Source organism: Dipodomys merriami, unplaced genomic scaffold (genome assembly GCF_024711535.1).
Source record: "Dipodomys merriami isolate MVZ:Mamm:240054 unplaced genomic scaffold, mDipMer1.0.p SCAF_68, whole genome shotgun sequence".
In the NCBI taxonomy this organism is placed as follows: domain Eukaryota; kingdom Metazoa; phylum Chordata; class Mammalia; order Rodentia; family Heteromyidae; genus Dipodomys; species Dipodomys merriami.
The window spans coordinates 541,251-559,224 of record NW_027206268.1 but is presented as its reverse complement, the minus strand read 5'-3'; the positions used below and the strand labels follow the sequence as shown (position 1 = coordinate 559,224).

The following is a 17,974-nucleotide window of genomic DNA, read 5'->3' as shown; positions in this document are numbered from 1 at the left end:
GGGGCCTGAACTCTGAGCCTGAGCACTGTCCCTCAGCTCTTCAGCTCAAGGCTAGTGCTCTACCACTTGAGCCACAGCGCCACTTCCAGCATTTTTTTGCTTATGTGGTGCTGAGGAATCGAACCCAGGGCCTCATGCATGCAAGGCAAGAGCTGTACCACTGAGCCACCTTCCGAGCGCCTGCAGAAAGATTTAACACCAAGGCTGAACTTAACCCTAGAAGTTTGACTTTATGAAGCTTAGCTCCATAAAGCTTTGGTGCCTGGTGCTTCTCACTTTCACCGCATGCTAGTTTAAAAGGCTGTATGAGCAACCAATGAGATGTTTACGTAGCTACTTTCGAGAGCCTGTGGTATTCAGCTCCCAAGTTCCTTAGAGCTCTGTGTCCACGTACTCTTGGTACTGTCTTTTGTTTCCAAGATCCTCTGATCTCCCTGTCCTCATCAGTTTTGTTGCAAAGTTTATCGGTTACCTGAGGCTCAAGTATGGCTCTAGCACCACCAGCTTCTGCCAGCTGGATTCTGAGGGACAAGTGAGCAGGGAAGGGCTCAAGTTCCTCTTGTAGACCCCAGGGTGACTCTACAGCAGATAAAGCCATGGAAGTGGCTCTTCAGTACGTTACCTTGCGCAGGGTTCTGGCAGGGAGGGCTGGGGGGTTATCACCCAGAGGATGGTGGAAGGCATCAAAGTGTAGGGAATAATGACCTGCAAAGGGAACAGAACCAGAGTTTCAGCTGGGAACCCTGCTAAGCTGTACACCAGCACCATTTTGCTGAGCCAACTGGGCAGGTGTGGGAGGAGTCCCTTGTGGATCTCTCTGCATTGAGAAAGAACTTTTTACATTGATGTTCTTGAAAACACAGGCTGCTGGTGCAAATAGCTTTCACTGCACACAGGAGGCCATGAAGAGTACGTGCTTCAACCCTATGGGACAATGGGCTGCATGCAGCAGCAGCAGCCTAATTGGCTGGTGGATGACAGCTGATGAGTGGCGTACCTGACAGAGGTGAATTCTGCAGTCTTCAGCCTCCCTGGCTGGTGCGACCTTACTGAGCTAACCTGCTGGACTCAGAAATTTACTGACCCCAAAGCCTTGCAAGATCTTTCCTGATGTGTTCTCCTTGCCTGTGCTGGCCCAGAGACTGCCTTATCTTCTCATCTTACGTGGCTGTTGATCTGGCTCTTGAGCAGTGTCTGAGACCAAGGACTATTTTAGGGACCCACTGGAGGTCTCCTTACCATGCAGCAGGCTTCGGGGAGGCACTGGGGGAGCCAGGATGTGCCCCATGTGGGCAGACAGGAAGGGCTGGGCCTCGTGGGCTCCGCTATCCAGACTCCAGCTGCTGGGGGCTGCTGGCACCGCTGAAGGGCGGAAAGAGATGGCATGAATGGAGGTTACTTCTTGAGCCACTGTCCAGGAGAAGCCTGTCCTATGATCTGTGGCTTCTCCAAGTGTGCACTGTATGTCCAGTACACATGGGAGTGGCGTGCCAGCTCTGGGAACTAAAGACTGGCCAAACGAGGCACAACAGCCCACAGAGGCAAGGGCAAGGAATGGAAGCTGGCCCAGAGGATGGCAGCAGAGTAAGATGATGTCTGAAGAGTGCTCAGGATGTGGCAAGCTGACAGTAAATGCAAGAAGCGAACATCTGCAGTCTCAGATCTGGCAGGAGAAGAGAAGGCAGAGAAGGACAGAAGACCACAGAAGAGGCTGAAGAGACTGAGAATACATAAGGCAGGTCACAGAGCTCCTTACCAATCAAAGGTCAGGGCTCTTCTACCCAGGCCCCAGGGGGAAAGCAGGGAGCAAGCCAGGTGATAAGACTATCCCTTCCAGGGCTTCCAGAGCACAGCCAGGGAATATATATGACTTGTCTCTTAAACTGGCCCCACAGGGGACCTGTGGTGACACTGAAATTGACCTATCCCTGTTGCTCTTATGCCCACTGGCTGGGTTTGGGGATGACACAGAGTTTGTCTAGGCAAGGAGAGGTATGCGATGCAACTGTTTCAGAAAAGTAGCGAACCCAGCCTGTCGGATCCATTGCTTCCTGAGAGGTAAGAGAGGCTGTGGAGCTTGTGGATGCTTTGGGACATCTAGAGAAGTGCCCACTGGCCACAGATACAAAATAGAGTGGGCTCCAGACTAAGGAAGAAGCCCAGTGCCACCCTCAGCAACAGATGTAGGAGAGAGAGGGAGAAGAACAATGGTTAGAACTTAGGGGATCAGCTGGGCGCTGGTGGCTCACGCCTGTAATCCTAACTACTCAGGAGGCTGAGACCTGAGGATTGCAGTTCAAAGCCAGCCCGGGCAGGAGAGACCGTGAGACTCCTATCTCCAATAAACCACCAGAAAACCGGAAGTGGCGCTGTAGCTCAAGTGGTAGAGTGCTCGCCTTGAGCTGAAGAGCTGAGGGACAGCGCCCAGGCCCAGAATTCAAGCCCCACGACCGACAAAAAAAAAAAAAAAAAAAAAAAAAAGAACTTAGGGGATCACTCTGCAGGCATAGGAAAGGTTAATTCCTCCTGGAGAACTAATGTCAGCAAGAAGAAACATGCCCTTTCTCTGGAGCCTTATGGGCTATTAGCAGCAGGGGAGGGCAGCAGGAGCTAAAGGGAAACTAGAGTCACCAGAGGCTTTGGTTTTCCTGGATCAGTCACTGAGTTGAGGATTCCAAGGCCTGCTGGAGATAAGAGTCTGGACTTTGAGGAGAATGGCTAAAGGGGATGGGCCCATCGTGATCCAGGAATAAGGAGCTGATAGGTCCTTTTCCTTCTTTCTCAGGGACAGCAGCGTAAGAGAAAATGTTACTATCCAAACAGCCTGAGTTCCAAGGCTGGCTCAGCCAGGTGCTGTCTAACATGAGGAAGGAGAGCTGTGGCAGCCCAGCTGTTTCTCACGCAGGGAGGAAAGAATCCCAAGGCTGATGAGCATCAAGCAAGTTTCTGCACATGGCATCACTGGCTTGAGCCACCCCAAGAGCAGAACTATTCCTGTTCATGCTCCTTCCAAGACATGGCAGGAGCTACATGTTCTTAAGTAGTGAGGCAATCTTCCCTCCAAAAGAACTGCTTCATACCCATTAAAAAAAAAAAGTCATGGATCTGAGGGATCTGATGGATCAGGATCTCTAATGTATTACAGCCCCTGGAAGAACTGTAGGGCTGCAAAAGGAAGAATGTGGAGGAAGGACGCTGGCAAGGATGTAATGGTGTACAAAGGGTGTCTACCTGAGCTGTTCCATGTGAACCAGAAGCCATCAAGTGGGGCCTTAGCCTGCTGTTTGTGAGCAGTGAGGCCTGTGGACCTTTACCATGTACAAGGGCTAAGACAGGATGACTTATCGTAGTTGAATAGCAATCCCCCTGTATCCTCTAGCATTATCTGGCCAGCACTGGCCTAGGGCCCCCAGTGCACACCTTCTAGCAGAGGCAGGCTTTCCTGGTGGAAAAGACATTAACCAAAAGGTCTATGCAAGTGAGAGGTAGGGTCCTTATGGAACCCAAGATTTTAACTGACAAGAGAATAGCCACCATATGCACAGTTTCTGGAATTTTCAGTTAGGAATCTAGGGCAGATGTGTTGCTACCAGGCAAATACCTAATTTGTTGTGGTGTGGACATGGTTGCTCTTGGTGTATCCTGTGGTCTGGGACACTCTGCCTTTCCTCCAATACCCAGGGTAGGCTTATCTAGCTTCTTGCTACAGTGTGCCTGAGGCTGAGGCTTTTCTCTGTCCAGTTGGCGTAGCATCCTGGTCTGGCCACTAACACTCATTTGAGCTCTGAGACTATGTGAGCTCTTGGCTAGTTCTTAACTGCTCTGTACTCCAGACTGAAGAAAAGCCACTGTGAATTCTGGTCCTCAAAGCCAAAAAATGAACCCTGTCTTGGCTCATAGGTGCAGGAGCCCAAGGAGTGGTTTGTTTTCATAATGCGGAGCCTTGAGTCTGGGAAGGCAGCTTCAGCAACCCCTTTTGGCTCATCGTCTGGCATCAATATGCCCACCAGGCACTGAGGGTGTGAAACCAAGTGTTTCGTCTCCTTAAATACGACACAGAGGTCCTTGTCCTCCAGGATGATCAAGCGAGGACCAGGAACAGTGAGGTCAGCAGGTATGACGTCAGGATGGAAACCTGGGAGGGACCTGTTCTGACAGGACAGGGGACAGCCCCCTGGAGTATGCTATAAACTCCAACAGATGGAAAAGAATCCAGGGGACAAAGTTTCTGGGTGGCAGGAAACTCACCACTGTTCCCATTTCGGTACTGTTCTGTGTTAAATTCTATCTCAAGTGTCTAGGGCTTGCTTTAGGCCAGTTATAAGGGTCATACAGGCACACAGAAGCAGAACATGGGGTAAAATGCCATGTGCTCTAAAGAGCTGCAGTTCTGAGGAGGACTTCTCAGTCTTGTGGAATGGGTGAGTGAAGGCCTTGTAATTTAGGTATACTCATGGCAGCTGTTCAACGGGACTCTTCTGGAGCACTGACTGCTTATGGAGAACCTGAGCTTTGGGAAATTCATTTTGGTGTGTCCTTTTCATTCCTGTTAGGGCTTTTATGGGCTTGTTCTGAACTCCTAGGAGAGGTTTCTGAGAGACCAAAGGGATCAAAGGGCTTGTTGAATTCTGGGGGCTGGTTAAGAAGAGCCTGGGGGGAGGTTACCACCGCAGCCTGAGTTTGCATCAAGTTGGGTTAAGGGTAGCTGAGGCTTCTCAGAGGAAGGGACTGGGCGAAAGGGAGAAATACAGACAAAACAAGATCCAAACCACATGTGGGTAAAAGGGTGAGCTTAGGAATTGGTTAGCATTAATGAATAGTCTCGTTGGGGTATGGTTCATCCCTTGTCAGCTGGAGGGACAAGACAGACATTCAGTGTGGTGATCAGCATGTAGGCAGTCCTGGAGAAGGGGAATAATACCTTTCTCAGCCATGGACAGATTGGGGTCACTGCAGGGTTTGCAGGCTCCAACTACTTGCTGGAACAGGGCCCGCTGGAAGTTTGGTGGCTGAGAGAGAGAGAGAGAGAGAGAGAGAGAAACACCCATCATTGTGTGAAAATAACCAGCTACATCTTGGGAAGTAGTAGGGTGGGTTGCAGGAGTCAGGATCTTCCAAGATCAGATGAGCCCAAAGCAGTGGGAGGCTCATGCTTGAGATGCACTGAGAAGCTGATGCCAGCCCTTGGGAAGACTTGCAGGACAGACTGGTTCTGAGCACTTCAATGGACATTTGAGGCACCATCCCAAGCTGTCTTGTGCAGGACTCAGGCACCTTGGGCCTTCTACCTGTGCACACATCCACCTGTCTACCAGGGAGATCTCCTTATAGAAAGGACTGGAAGATCCCTTTTTCCCAATGAGCACTGATAGATGTCACCTCCTAGAGAGGCTATGTGAACTCCATGTCAGCACCAAGGGGAGGGGAAGGCAGCCACTAAGCCTGGAATCACATGCTGTTCTAGTGGGAGCTTGGCAAATCTCCTTGGGAGGGCTGATCGGGAACAGAGAGGTGCCACTGAGAAAATCCTGGCACTTGGCGGTGCTTATTTGAAGGTGAGTTTGATGTACTCAGAAGGGTAGGTGCAGCCGGGCGCCAGTGGCTCACGCCTGTCATCCTAGCTACTCAGGAGGCTGAGATCTGAGGATCGAGGTTCAAAGCCAGCCCGAGAAGGAAAGTCCAATAAACCTCCAATAAACCACTCAGAAAACCAGAAGTGGTTCAGTGGCTCAAATGGTAGAACGCTAGCCTTGAGCTGAAGAGCTGAGTTCAAGCCCCACCTGGTTCAGGCCTCTAGGCAGGGTGTTTGGGGAGCTGTTGTAAAAGGTATAGAGTTGAGTCCCAGCAAACAGTGAGGCTGGACAGTTAAGAGACAGACCTGTCCAGTGAGGATGCCCTACACACAGCAAGGACATCCTCCTGACCTGTCTTCTTCACAGCCACTTCAGGATGGGTTGCAAAGAACTGATTTCATCTGCCAGATGCAATGAGTAGTCCAGGAAGCTCGCCAGAGGAACAGATTCAAGCAGTACTGGTTCCAACCTTGCTGCTAGCCTACCTACACCCGTACTGGGTCTGGGTCTGTGTGTGTGTCTGGGTGTCTGTGTCTGGGTGTGTGTGTGTGTGTGGTACACTGCATGTCCAACCTTGCTGCCATCCTACCTACACCTGTACTGTGTGTGTGTGTGTGTGTGTGTCAGGTACACTGCATGCCCTGGGGGGGGGGGGGCTTGCCTCCATTCAGGAGCTCAGCAGCTTTATTATGTCACAACACAGGAGGCATACAAGACAACACAGAAGATCCATCAAATGCAACGAGGGGAACTCAGGCCAACACAATTATAGCAGAGGGCAGTCAGCAGGCAGGGGCTGCTACCTGTCCGTTCTCCAGGATGGCTGCTGGATACATGGCACTGCTTGGGCGGTCCCGGTGTGTAGGCAGCAGCAACATCATTTCCCGAGCATGGCGGTACTTATCTGGCAGAGAGGGAGAGCCTGTAACCAAGTGAGAACAATCACGCACAGATGACAAACCACAGATGGAGGACTCAGTGGTCAAACGTCGCCGTACAGTTGGGGTGAGCTCAGCAGATATAAAGGAATGAAGCAAATCTGGTAGTTAGGTGGTTGTGGGGACTGCACCTGTCACCCAGCCAAGGCATTCCTGCTGGGAAGCCCCCTCCCCCCGCCATACACTGTGTTCAGAGGCAGAAGGTTAGGACAGTTGACAACTGGAGCAGAGAAAGTTAAGGTCTCTGCAGCTCAGGGTGTGGCCTGGATGCTTGGCTCTGCTAGGAATCCCAAGCACAGGTGTGGGCCGGTTTGTGATGGAATCATCACACAGAGACAGACACTTAAGGAACAGCCACATCATTTTGACATCACACTGGGTCTCTACATACTTACCTTCTCCCAATACCAGTGACACATAGCTCCCCGGACCATCTGCCAGAGATCTCCAGCACCTGGCCTCTGCCTTTCTGCTGCTAATCCTACTGCAGCCCTAGAACGAGGCTGTCTGGGAACCTGTGACCCTGTGTAGAGTGGCTCTGATATTCCCTTCAGAGAGCTCAGAAGCATGGAACCCTGCTTTAACCCAGGCTCCAGAGGTAAGTTACTTCGTGTTTTATCCTCTGAAGGCCACACTATACCTGTTGTGAGGCGACTGTCATCAGATTCAGATTATAGGTGCAGGTAGAGAACTTGCATAGAAGCAGTAAGAATGACTTGGTGGATTTCTTGGGGTGTGGGTAATTATGATAGTTCTCCAAATGTTCACTGCTAGATACCAGCACATCTAATAAGAAGCCAAGAGTGCACCAGTCCATTTGTGGAGAATGCTGGTGCCTCTGGCTGGCTCAGGTGGCGAAACCCCCTCTGTAATATGCTCTTAGAACCTAGACAGTTGGGACCAGCCCTTGGGCATAGCTCACCAGCTCCTACAGGCTGTGCCTGGGGTCTCTGGGGTCTTCCTGGGGCGGGCAGTGCCAACATATCAGGACACAGCTAAAAAAAGTTCTGCATGGGCTGGGAAGGTGGCTCAGTGGTAGAGCGCTTGCCTTGCATGCACAAGGCCCTGGGTTCGACTCCTCAGCACCACATAAGCAAAAAGAAAAAAGCCAGAAGTGGCGCTGTGGCTCAAGTGGTAGAGCGCTCGCCTTGAGCTGAAGAGCTGAGAGACAGCACCCAGGCCCAGAGTTCAGGCCCCACGACTGGACCCAAAAAAAAAAAGGTTCTGCAGCCAGCTTGCCTCAGGTTTCCTTGAGAAGTCTCTCTATTCATTTTAGTCCAAGAAATCAATAGTATCAGTAACATAACTTTCCCCACAACTTCTTCCATTGTTGAGCTGTAGAATCTGCAGAACCTCAGGACTAGCTTGAAGACTTAAGTCTTTGAAAATAACCTTCATTTGATAAAGGAGTTATTAAAGTATAACTGGAAAACTTGGCTTGAATTTTACTGACTTGCAGGTTTGTTTTTTTTTTAAACAAGTGCTTTTAGGCAACCACAAGAAGATGGCTATGTAAAGAAAAAGGGAAAAAAGCTCCATATCCTGTTGATCTGTCTAGGGGCTTCCCAGTGAGAAATTCAGAACACCTTTGGACAGGGCTTGCTTTCCATTTAGCAAGCATGAAACAACGAACAACAAACCCCCCAAACCTCCTCACAGCACCTTTACATCAACTCAGTCACATCAAACTCCTACCTCATACCCATTCCACACCAGGCATGTGTTGAAACTACCTCTTCAGGCTGTCCATGTTATTGCAGCTCATGCGCTCAGTTTGGCTCAGGAAGCCAGCCCCACATCTGTGTACTCACTATTCCTGATTCAAGTGCAGGTGGGGGGACATCAGTGTGCAGGTCCAGGCAGGGCTCAGGTGCTCTGCTGAGGATTTGGATTCATGTTACAGTGGCTTTTCTGGTGCTTAGTAAAGGGGTACTGTACTTGTTTTTTTTGTTTGTTTTTGGTCAGTCATAGGGCTTGAACTGTGGGCCTGGGTGCTGTCCCTCAGCTCTTCAGCTCAAGGCAAGCACTCTACCAACTTGAGCCACAGCACCACTCCCTGTTTTCTGGTGGTTTGTTGGACTTTCCTGCCCAGGCTGGCTTTAAGCCGTGATCCTCAGATCTCAGCCTCCTGAGTAGCTAGGATGACAGGCGTGAGCTACCAGCACCCAACTTCTCATAGGGCTTATTAACACTGTGCCTGACAGATTTCGGACCTGCATGCAATATGGGTTAGATTAATACTGTGGTGTAGAGGTCACTTCAGTCCTCAGCTCCCTCCTACCCTGGGGTCTATCTAGTAAGCACTTGCTTGAACTATATCTCAGAAATCTTTTTTCTTTTTTGTCGGTTATGGGGCTTGAACTCAGGGCCTGGGTGCTGTTCCTGAGTCTCCTTGTGCTCAAGGCTAGTGCTCTACCACTTGATCCACAGCACCACTTCTGGTTTTTGAGTGGTTAGTTGGAGATGGGTTTCATGAGGACATTTCTGCACAGGCTGGTTTCAAACTCTAATCCTCAGATCTCAGCCTCCTGAGTAGCTAGGATTACTGGAGTGAGCCACCTGGGCCCAGCTTTTTTTTTTTGCCAATCCTGGGGCTTGAACTCAGGGCCTGGGACCTGTCCCAGAACCTCTCTCTCTGCTCAAGGCTAGCGCACTACCACTTGAGCCACACAGAACTACTTCCAGCTGTGTATGTGGTACTGAGGAATCAAACCTAGGGTTTCATGCATGTTAGGCAAAGCTGTCTACCACTAAGCCACATTTCCAGCTCTCTTTTTTTTTTTTCTTTCTGTTGGTCATGGGGCTTGAACTGTGGGCCTGGGTGCTGTCCCTCAGCTCTTCAGCTCAAGGCAAGTGCTCTACCACTTGAGCCACAGCGCCACTTCCAGCTTTCTGGTGATTCAGTGGAGGTAAGAGTTGCACGGGCTTTCCTGCCTGGGCTGGCTTTGAACCTCAATCCTCGGATCTTAGCCTCCTGAGTAGCTAGGATTGCAGGCATGAGCCACCAGGGCACAGCTTTCATTTTTCTCTTGTTGAGAGTTTTGCTAACTTTGTCCAGACTGGCCTCAAACTCAAGATCCTTCCGTCTCTTCAGTGAATAGTTGGTATGGCGCCATACTCAGCTGTCTTCCTCTCATTCTGGTTGCATCTACCCTTGCCATCCTTCTTTGTTCGATTTAGTCATTTTGTTTACTTTTGCCAGTAGGGCCCAGTTGTATGTAGTTGTTTTGTTTACATTTGCACATAATATCTACCCCAGAAAGGGAGAAGACTTTTCTCAACCTTCCCTGAGTGTCTCTAAAAAATGTCTATTAATGCTTTTCTTCCCAAAACTCCCATGCCACTTCTCACAACATGGGGATAAGCAAAATGAGGTAGAACCCTATTCACTTTCCTGAGGGGAGGGGACCTTAGTGATTTCACTGGTCAATAGAAATATGGCCAGGCAGCTTCTGCCTGGGTTTCTTGGAATGCTTGCTTGCTCTGGGGAAAATCAGTAGCCATGCTGAGAGAAGCCTAGGGTCACTTGGAAAGTCATATGTAGGAGCTCAAGTTGACAGTCCGAGCTCAGCTCCCTGTTGACAGCCATCACTAACGGAAAGTGATGTAAGTAAGCCATCTTGGACATCAAACTCAAATGAGCCCTAGGTGACATCTGATTCAGTGAGCCCTGTTAAGTCATAGCCTGGTGAGAGATGGTAATGAATTATTTTAAGACCCTTGTATTTTGAGTTTGGCCAACTGTGCACAACAAATAACTAAGCCATTTGAAATTAAAAGTTATTTCCAAAGGAGGAGAAAATAATTCCTCTTCTAGTCTGATGTAGTGCTTTACTTAAGGCAAGATCGATGCAAATTCCCCAGTAAGCACTTGGGAAGATCTTGGTATTATGAAGAGACCAGTAACTAGTAAGCTAGAAGGACAAAGGTAGTAAGAGCCAGCATATAACTTCCCTGACAGCAACCGTAGCTCCGAAGAATATCTAAGCAATGCCAAAGTAATACAATCTTTAACAACAATCATGACTCAGAGATCTTTCTTAAGAATAGCCAGATAAAATCAGGTTAAGGATAATTTCAGGTTAAGGAAAACAACAACAAAACTCAACTGGGAGGAGGGGGTGGTAACTAAGTTTGTTTCTACAGCTTTAATCAGGAGTGTTTTCTGCAAGACACTAAATGCTGACCTCCTAGTAAATGTTCACATCTACTTCCAAGGTTTTCTTCCTTTTTATTCCCAAAGCCATCCTTCAGTGTTCTGTCTCTTCTTTATTTTTGCAATCTTAACAGACTGACAAATGTACCAATTTGTTGGTTCATTGGTTTAACACTTGAGAGGACTGCTCCCAAATGTTGGCTCCCCTTATCTGGAGCCCATAGTTCCTACGAGGAAGGCAGCATGAATGATAGAATGGCATCAGACTGAGGGCTGGTGTGTATAAAGACTTGTATTTCACATTCAGCTTCTGCCTTCACTGGACCTGTTCCCCTATGTAAATGTGCAGCTAGATAAAGGTGGAAGCAGGTGACTGCGCTGTTGTAACTCACATTTCCTTCCTCCACACTGTCACAGCTTTTCAGTTGGTCACTGACATTCCACTGTGTCATACTATTTCCAATCTTCAAATCTCTTCAAGGTTTGTGTACTTTGAAGAGAATCTTGCTATAGTAATCTTCCAAAATGTAAATTTATACCATTTTTCGTTCCTTTTTTTTTTTTTTTTTTTTTGGTCAGTCATGGGTCTTGAACTCTGGGCCTGGGCGCTTATCCCTGAGCTCTTCAGCTCAAGGCGAGAGCTCTACCACTTGAGCCACAGTGCCACTTCTGGTTTTCGGGTGGTTAATTGGAAATGAGTCTCATGGACGTTCCTTCCCAGGCTGGCTTTGAACCTTGATCCTCAGATCAAGGATTATAGCTAGGATTATACCTAGCAAAAGACTTACTTTTTGCCTTGACTGGATGCTAATTCTTGCAAACATTTCAGTGGGAAAGAACTGAGCTTTCTCCTGGGCCACGTCATTACTGAGGTAGAAAGGCAGTGCTGGCTAGCCAGGGCAGCACAGTAGCCATAGCAGTAGACACTGCCACAGCAATGTCTCTAGTTGGCTTGCCAACTAGAGACAAGGGTCTGGAGGCAGGAACCCTTGAATCCTTGATGCTAAAAGCGCAAACAAACATTCTCCAAGACACAGAGCACTCTCACAGAAGACAAAGGATGAGTAGAGATCGTGAAGCCCTCTCTTCAAAGCAGCTCCCTACCATCTTACCTCGGGCACTGGAAGGAGCAGAGGTAATCATCTGGGATGGTGCTGAGTGAGTGGAACTCAGGCTGGAGGAAGAAGGGCTTGCCTGGGACGAGGACAGAACAGAGACGTTGGTGACTGAGCCCTGGTACCTGGGGTTGTGATACGTGAGCTGCAAAGGGAGAGAAATCAGCAAGACAGAGTTCTGAATGTCCAGGACTGAGGGACAGGCCCAGAGTTGGCTTCTTCATGCCCTGAAGTATCTAGACCCAGTGCCTGATGTGGTATCCTGGACCCTGAGGGAGGCCAGGCTGATGGCTAGAACTAAGAACTACCCAAACCACCCACATGGAGGAAAACTTGGGTTGGTTCTACGAGGTACCCATAGAGGATGCAGAACCTAGCCATCAGGAACATCAAGCTAGAAAGTAAGCTGGCAGAGGATCTTTCTCATCAGTGAGAGCAGCCAGGACTGACTGGAATTCCTTCTTGGAAAATAAGGCTCGAGGACTGAGACTTGGGAATGGTATGTAGAAAGAAGGCAGCTTTGCTAGTTCTGGTGAGGGGGTTTACAAAGTCAGAAACTAGAGAACTAGGCAGCGTTGCCAGCCCTCAGACCAGATCCTCCACAGAAAAGTGAGTCCTCTAGGCATGGTACCCTGCCCATTCTCCTTGGACAGCTCTGGTACCTGCATGTGGTGGTACAGGTCCTCAGGAGCCTCGCCCATGGAGCTGTCGCCCATCATCACCATGTTTCCCGCTTCACTAGACGCATGTGAGGAGAGAGAGGATGATGAATGGCGGCCTGTGCCCATCAAGTTCATGGGGCTGTGAGCAAGAGTGGGGAAATAGGGAGGAATCAGGCCATGGCTGAGAAAGCATGCTGGGTAGTAGGGACAGCGGAGGGATGTGCAAATGGTCATCCCAGGCCTTGGCCATCATTGATTGGGAGTGTGCTGTAGCCAAGGTTGACATCCACCTGAGGCTTGGAGCAGTCCTGGGCTTCACTCTGCTGCTCAGGAGCCCCTGTCCTGGGAAGGACTATAATGGACTGGCACAGTTCTACATAGAGCTCAATGGATTATGGCCACTCAGTCTAGTGGCATTCACAGTTTATCGAGAGGAATGATACTCAGGTAAGGATTTCACCTCCCTCTTGCTATGGGTTTGCTAGTCTGAGCAGTTGCCTATCCCTATCCACAACCATGATGAGATCTTCTCCTGTCAGAGATGTCTTCCTGGTATTGAGACCCTATCAAAATAATTGGCAACAAACTATCTGTGGGTTTCCTTCCACACCAGACTCCATAGGCATGTCAACAGTTTTGCTCTATCAATACCAGGAAGCCCTTCATTGATTTGTTCTTACTCATTCACTGAGTGGCCACTCTTGTTTTGGGCTGCTGCTCATGGTGGAAAACAAATCTAAGCAATAGATCTCTCATTGGTCTCTCCCCAAACCTTGTCCTCCTATCCTACAGACTGAATATCCTTAGCCGAGCTCAGCCAGGCCAGAACTCTTGATTTTCAAACAGTCACACTTTGAATGTCCACATTCATTCTCTTCCATAAAACCAACTGCTAATCCTCATTTGCCTTGGGGTTAAGCCCCAAAGATCCACATGAAGAGGCCCATGCAGAGCTGACTCTGCCCTGGCTTCCATGCCCTACAGTCCTTTACTCCAGCCACTTGGCTTTATGAAGTACTGATCAAAGTGGCTTGTTCACACCTTAAGGGTTCTGCATGTGTCCATTACTTTGCCTATATCTCATCACATTGTTTTCTTAACCTTTTTTCTGCATAGCAAGTTTCTTGTCCTTCAGGATTTGACCTGATGCTACTTCCTCTGTATTCCCACAATAGCATGTGTACACCCAGGACAGTGGCTGACTGGATGCAGCCTGGGTCCTGTGACAAGAGCTGCGTGGCAGGGCTGTGAGGGAGTACAGGGGGGAGGTAACAGGGAATTCAAGAATACACAAGCACTCTCTAGAACTCTTTTTTCTCTGATGCTTATCCTCCAGACTTACCTGTCTGGAAGGAGCCCTCCCCAGTCCTAAGGCCGTACCTGTGCCGGTGGGTCATCTTGATGTTTTCAGGGCTCATTGGACTATGTGATGCCAAAACATTTCCCCGGGGAGTGCTGGAGCCTGAACATGCAGGACTTAGTTTATCCAAACCTGGAAACTCCTGTTGAGAAACGCATGTGTGTTCACAGAGAGTAAAGAATCGATCTGCAAAGGGTAAGAGGGATGTGCTGGCTGGTGGTTAAAAATGTAAAAACAAGAACCATCATCTGAACTGCTGATTTCTTTCTTTTTTTTTTTTTTTTTGTTGGTTGTGGGGCTTGAACTCTGGGCCTAGGCCCTGTCCCTAAGCTCTTCAGCTCAAGGCGAGTGCTCTACCACTTGAGCTACAGTGCCACTTCCAGTTTTCTGGTGGTTTATTGGAGATAGGAGTCTCACAGTTTCTCCTGCCCGGGCTGGCTTTGAACCGTGATCCTCAGATCTCAGCCTCCTGAGTAGCTAGGATTACAGGCGTGAGCCACTAGTGCCCGGCTCTGCTGATTTCTTTTAGGTGATGATTAAACACTCCCCTAACTATACTAGAGGCTATACCAGAAGCCATGAAACCCTGGGTGGACTCTGCTAATAGAAAGCATACCTGGAAATAAGCTGAGGTTGGTTTGTGCATAAAGGACTATGTTAATGACCTTCTCTTAATATAAAATAAAGTGCTACAGGGCTAGAGAGGAGCTTAGAGAAGAGGAAGAACTTATTTTAAGTTGTTAGTGAGAAGATCTTATATAAGGATTGGGGCTGTGTTTTATTGGATTGCTAAATGGACCAGTTCTTAGTGAGCTGAGTTAAGTTGCCTGTGACATGGTCTATGGGGAAACAGGAAACAAAGTCCTGACGTAATTGAAAAACAGCACAGTTCGATTTTGGCATAATTAAATTCTTACTAAGTATGTAGACTTCATGGCAGCAACTTCTAATCTTAAACCCTCCTGGGTAAAGGCATATTAGTCTGTCTGTTTGTGACTCAAGAAACAAAGCATGACTTCCTCAAGTCCTTCACAATCCATAGTCGACAGGGTTCTAAGTCTACAGATGTTTCTGAGCTTGGTCTGAAGAAGCAGCAGGTTGTCCTCACTTCCAAAGTGTTGTGCCTAAGGATGAAATATACTTATGCAGTCTGAGAGGACACTTCCATGTGTGCACATGGCTGCACTTGCTGTGTATGCACAAGCATTTTGTGCTTTCTGACACAGTAACTGGGCTGCCCAGATGACAGAGCACAACTCCTGTGGCTAGGCTCTAGGTTGCCTGGTCCACCTGCTGTGATGAGGAAGTCTGCATACAGTAGAGACAAGCCAAGCTATCAGGAGACACAGTTACAGGTAATAGAATATCTATCATGGAGTGATACTACTCAAGTTCTTTTTTAAGTAGTCAGTTCATAGTTTTAAGGGGAGGGTATTAATTTTCTTCACATTTCACCTTGAAACACCATGGGAGAATCCTGACAGGAAGGAGAAATTTTAGGCTCTAGAGGCTTTCCTCTGAAAAGTATGGTCTTCATTTAAAATATGACATTATTCTTTTCCACTTTTACTTTTCATTCTGTCCTTATTTGTACAGAAACAGGCTAAGACTTGCACTGGAGACTGGCGGGACTAAGATGACTTATAGCATCCAAGAACATAGTAGGTCCACAAGGAGCAGGCCCACTGAATCTGAGTGGTCCATCTATAGCCTCTGTGGCTAGGGGTCATTCCTAAAGAGTAACTTCTTGTCCATAACAGCCTGGCTCAGCATCTAACAGTTCTACTTCTGCCTAGTAATAGATAATATTAACAGGTGGCAGAAGAAGAGCTTGACTGAGAATGGGATAGTATAGCAGGGGGTTTGGGATCATAACCTTTGAGGTCTGGGAGCCAGCCTTAAACTTCCTACGCAGGAAGGCTTCTCTAGAATACATATAGAAACAGCCCCATGGTTAAAAAATTGGGTAAAAGTATGTGAATAGGAGACTCAGGACTATCTGAGCCCTATCCTTAGCCAACTAGAATTTCCTGTAAAGACCCTGCCAAGGAAAACTGATCTTGGAATATAGGTCCTGCCTGTGTCCATCAGGCCAAAGGGCCAAGGCCAGAGTTTGGGAGGCCTCTAGGGCCAGGTCTAGCCACAGAATCTGCCTGATAGTTCTAAAAGCAGCCAAGAGGAAAGTACTGGGTGCTAAGACTTTCTGAGATATGAGCCTGGGTCACTAGACATCATAGAAGTTGAGATGGAGGGGAGAGGGAAGGAGAGAAGGGAGTCAGAGGAGAAGAAAAGAAAGGAAGAGTGGTGAGCCTGGGTCACTAGACATCATAGAAGTTGAGATGGAGGGGAGAGGGAAGGAGAGAAGGGAGTCAGAGGAGAAGAAAAGATAGGAGGAGAGGGAGAGAGAGGAGAAAGAGAGCAGCCTTAGGTCATATTTTAAATCTTTTAGGCTCTTGCAAAGAAAATAATCTCCAAATAGACCCCTTCATGTAGGCCACATACTTTAATAACTCTTCATCTACATATGCAAATCTCTATTCACTAGCCTGGTATCCTAAAAGAAGTTTTTGTTTTGTTGTTGCTGTTTGTCCTTGACTCTGACTCCTCATTTGGGAATGAGAGGATCCTGATCACCTTTGCCCTGAGTAGAGCACCCACACCTGACTCCTGCATCACTGTGGTTGGGACAGCTTCTCACTCTCACCCTCCCTCCTAGCTTTCTTTAGCTTGTGGCATGGGTCTGGAGGCAGTACCGCAGGGGCAGGTCAGGGATCAACTTACATGGTACAGACTGGCCCGCATCATTTGGAACTGATCGATCAACTTCTTATGCAAAGGCCTCATTTCTGGGTGTACAAACTTTTCATGGACTGCTAGCCCAATTCCAAGGACATGGACCTATACAGGGTGCCAAACAAGGCCTCTGTGTTAAGCAGGGAAACAGACTTAAGAACTACAGTCATCCTGAAATATTTGGCCTTTCCCACTGGTGGCAGGCCTCAAAATCCTGCAAGCTATACCTGCTCCTGCATTAGCTCTTTGAGTTGGGCAATCTTCTCTGCGTCTCCTGGGTGTTTGGTGATGTAATCTTTATCAAAGAAGGCCTGTGAAGAGAAAGGCCAGATAAGAAATTATTTTCTAAGATGGGGCCCCAGAGACATGAGTTCAAAGGTGACCCTAAAAGGCAGCTAGGCTGCCTCCTCACTAGTAACTCTGACTTGAAGCTCTGGTAATTGGGATTTATTATTTTTTTTTTTTTCATTCCTGAGCAGGATTGGTGGTGACCAAGTCACCTTAACTGGGATGCTGGCCTCAGTGCCTCACAGAGCCTGCGTGATCTGAATCGGGCAGGCAGGAATGATGGCCTGGGTTTGGGGACTAGCATCATTTTTTTCATAAAGAGATGGCCCTGGGAGGCCACTTAACTTTCTCCCATAATCAGATGGATTAACCACATGACAGAGCTCAGGGAATAGAAATGAAGAACAGGCCCCATTAGAAAGCTGTGTCACGTCAAGAGCTTATAGCTTCACCTTAGAACTATCTCATGCTAGCTTAATCAGAAGAGGGTTAGCTGGGAAAGCTTCCCAGGATGGCTGCAATTTTGAGAAAAGGAGCTTCTGAATGGTCTTCTTAGCCATGTTGCCTATGTGGGTCTGATCCAGGGTCCCAGCTTACCTCCTGGTAGCGTGCAATGCCTCCATTGACAGCTGCATCAATGACACCATTCAGGCACATGCTGAGCAGGTTGATATTGCCATGCACCTGCTTGTGTTGATACTGGCTAATCAGGGCTCGAAGCTCCTGGTTCTTATTCTCAACAACCTGGATGGCATTCTCCAGAGGGCTCACCTCCACCTGAGGACACAAGAGCACAGAGTTCTCCCAGGAACTTTGATAGTCCCACATTACATTTCTGAGAGCAGCATTCTACCCCTGTAATGCTGATTTCCTTTGTCCCATGGCCTCAGGACTTCCTGGGCCCTTTCTACTTTTTTCTTCTGATAGGTCCTTATAGGTACTTGGAAATTCAGCAAGCAGTAAGAGCACTAAGCTCACGGAAACCAGAGAGCTCTGGTTTCACTGAGAGACTGTTTTCTAATTTGTAAACTGGGAGGTTAAGGTGTACTAAGGTGGGCTGTGTGGTTTAGTTGAGAGAAGGCACCCAAA

The 17,974-nt window shown here is 48.3% G+C and overlaps 1 protein-coding gene across 7 annotated transcripts in view; it reads right to left on the bottom strand.

The window, feature by feature from the left end:
* The window catches only part of LOC138815943 (dedicator of cytokinesis protein 3), a 192,816-nt gene that overhangs the window by 2,426 nt on the left and 172,416 nt on the right, over positions 1–17,974 (bottom strand). For 3 of the 7 annotated variants that reach the window (XM_070005342.1, XM_070005339.1, XM_070005341.1), the window contains 10 exons: positions 17,483–17,662; positions 16,825–16,908; positions 16,586–16,702; positions 13,825–13,946; positions 12,445–12,583; positions 11,780–11,927; positions 6,377–6,495; positions 4,922–5,009; positions 1,240–1,362; positions 623–705 (listed from right to left, as the gene is read on the bottom strand). In XM_070005342.1, the coding sequence (XP_069861443.1) occupies positions 623–705; positions 1,240–1,362; positions 4,922–5,009; positions 6,377–6,495; positions 11,780–11,927; positions 12,445–12,583; positions 13,825–13,946; positions 16,586–16,702; positions 16,825–16,908; positions 17,483–17,662 (1,203 nt within the window). The remainder of the gene's footprint in view (positions 1–622; positions 706–1,239; positions 1,363–4,921; positions 5,010–6,376; positions 6,496–11,779; positions 11,928–12,444; positions 12,584–13,824; positions 13,947–16,585; positions 16,703–16,824; positions 16,909–17,482; positions 17,663–17,974) is intronic. The other 4 variants (XM_070005340.1, XM_070005344.1, XM_070005343.1 and 1 more) reach the window with 4 other exon arrangements.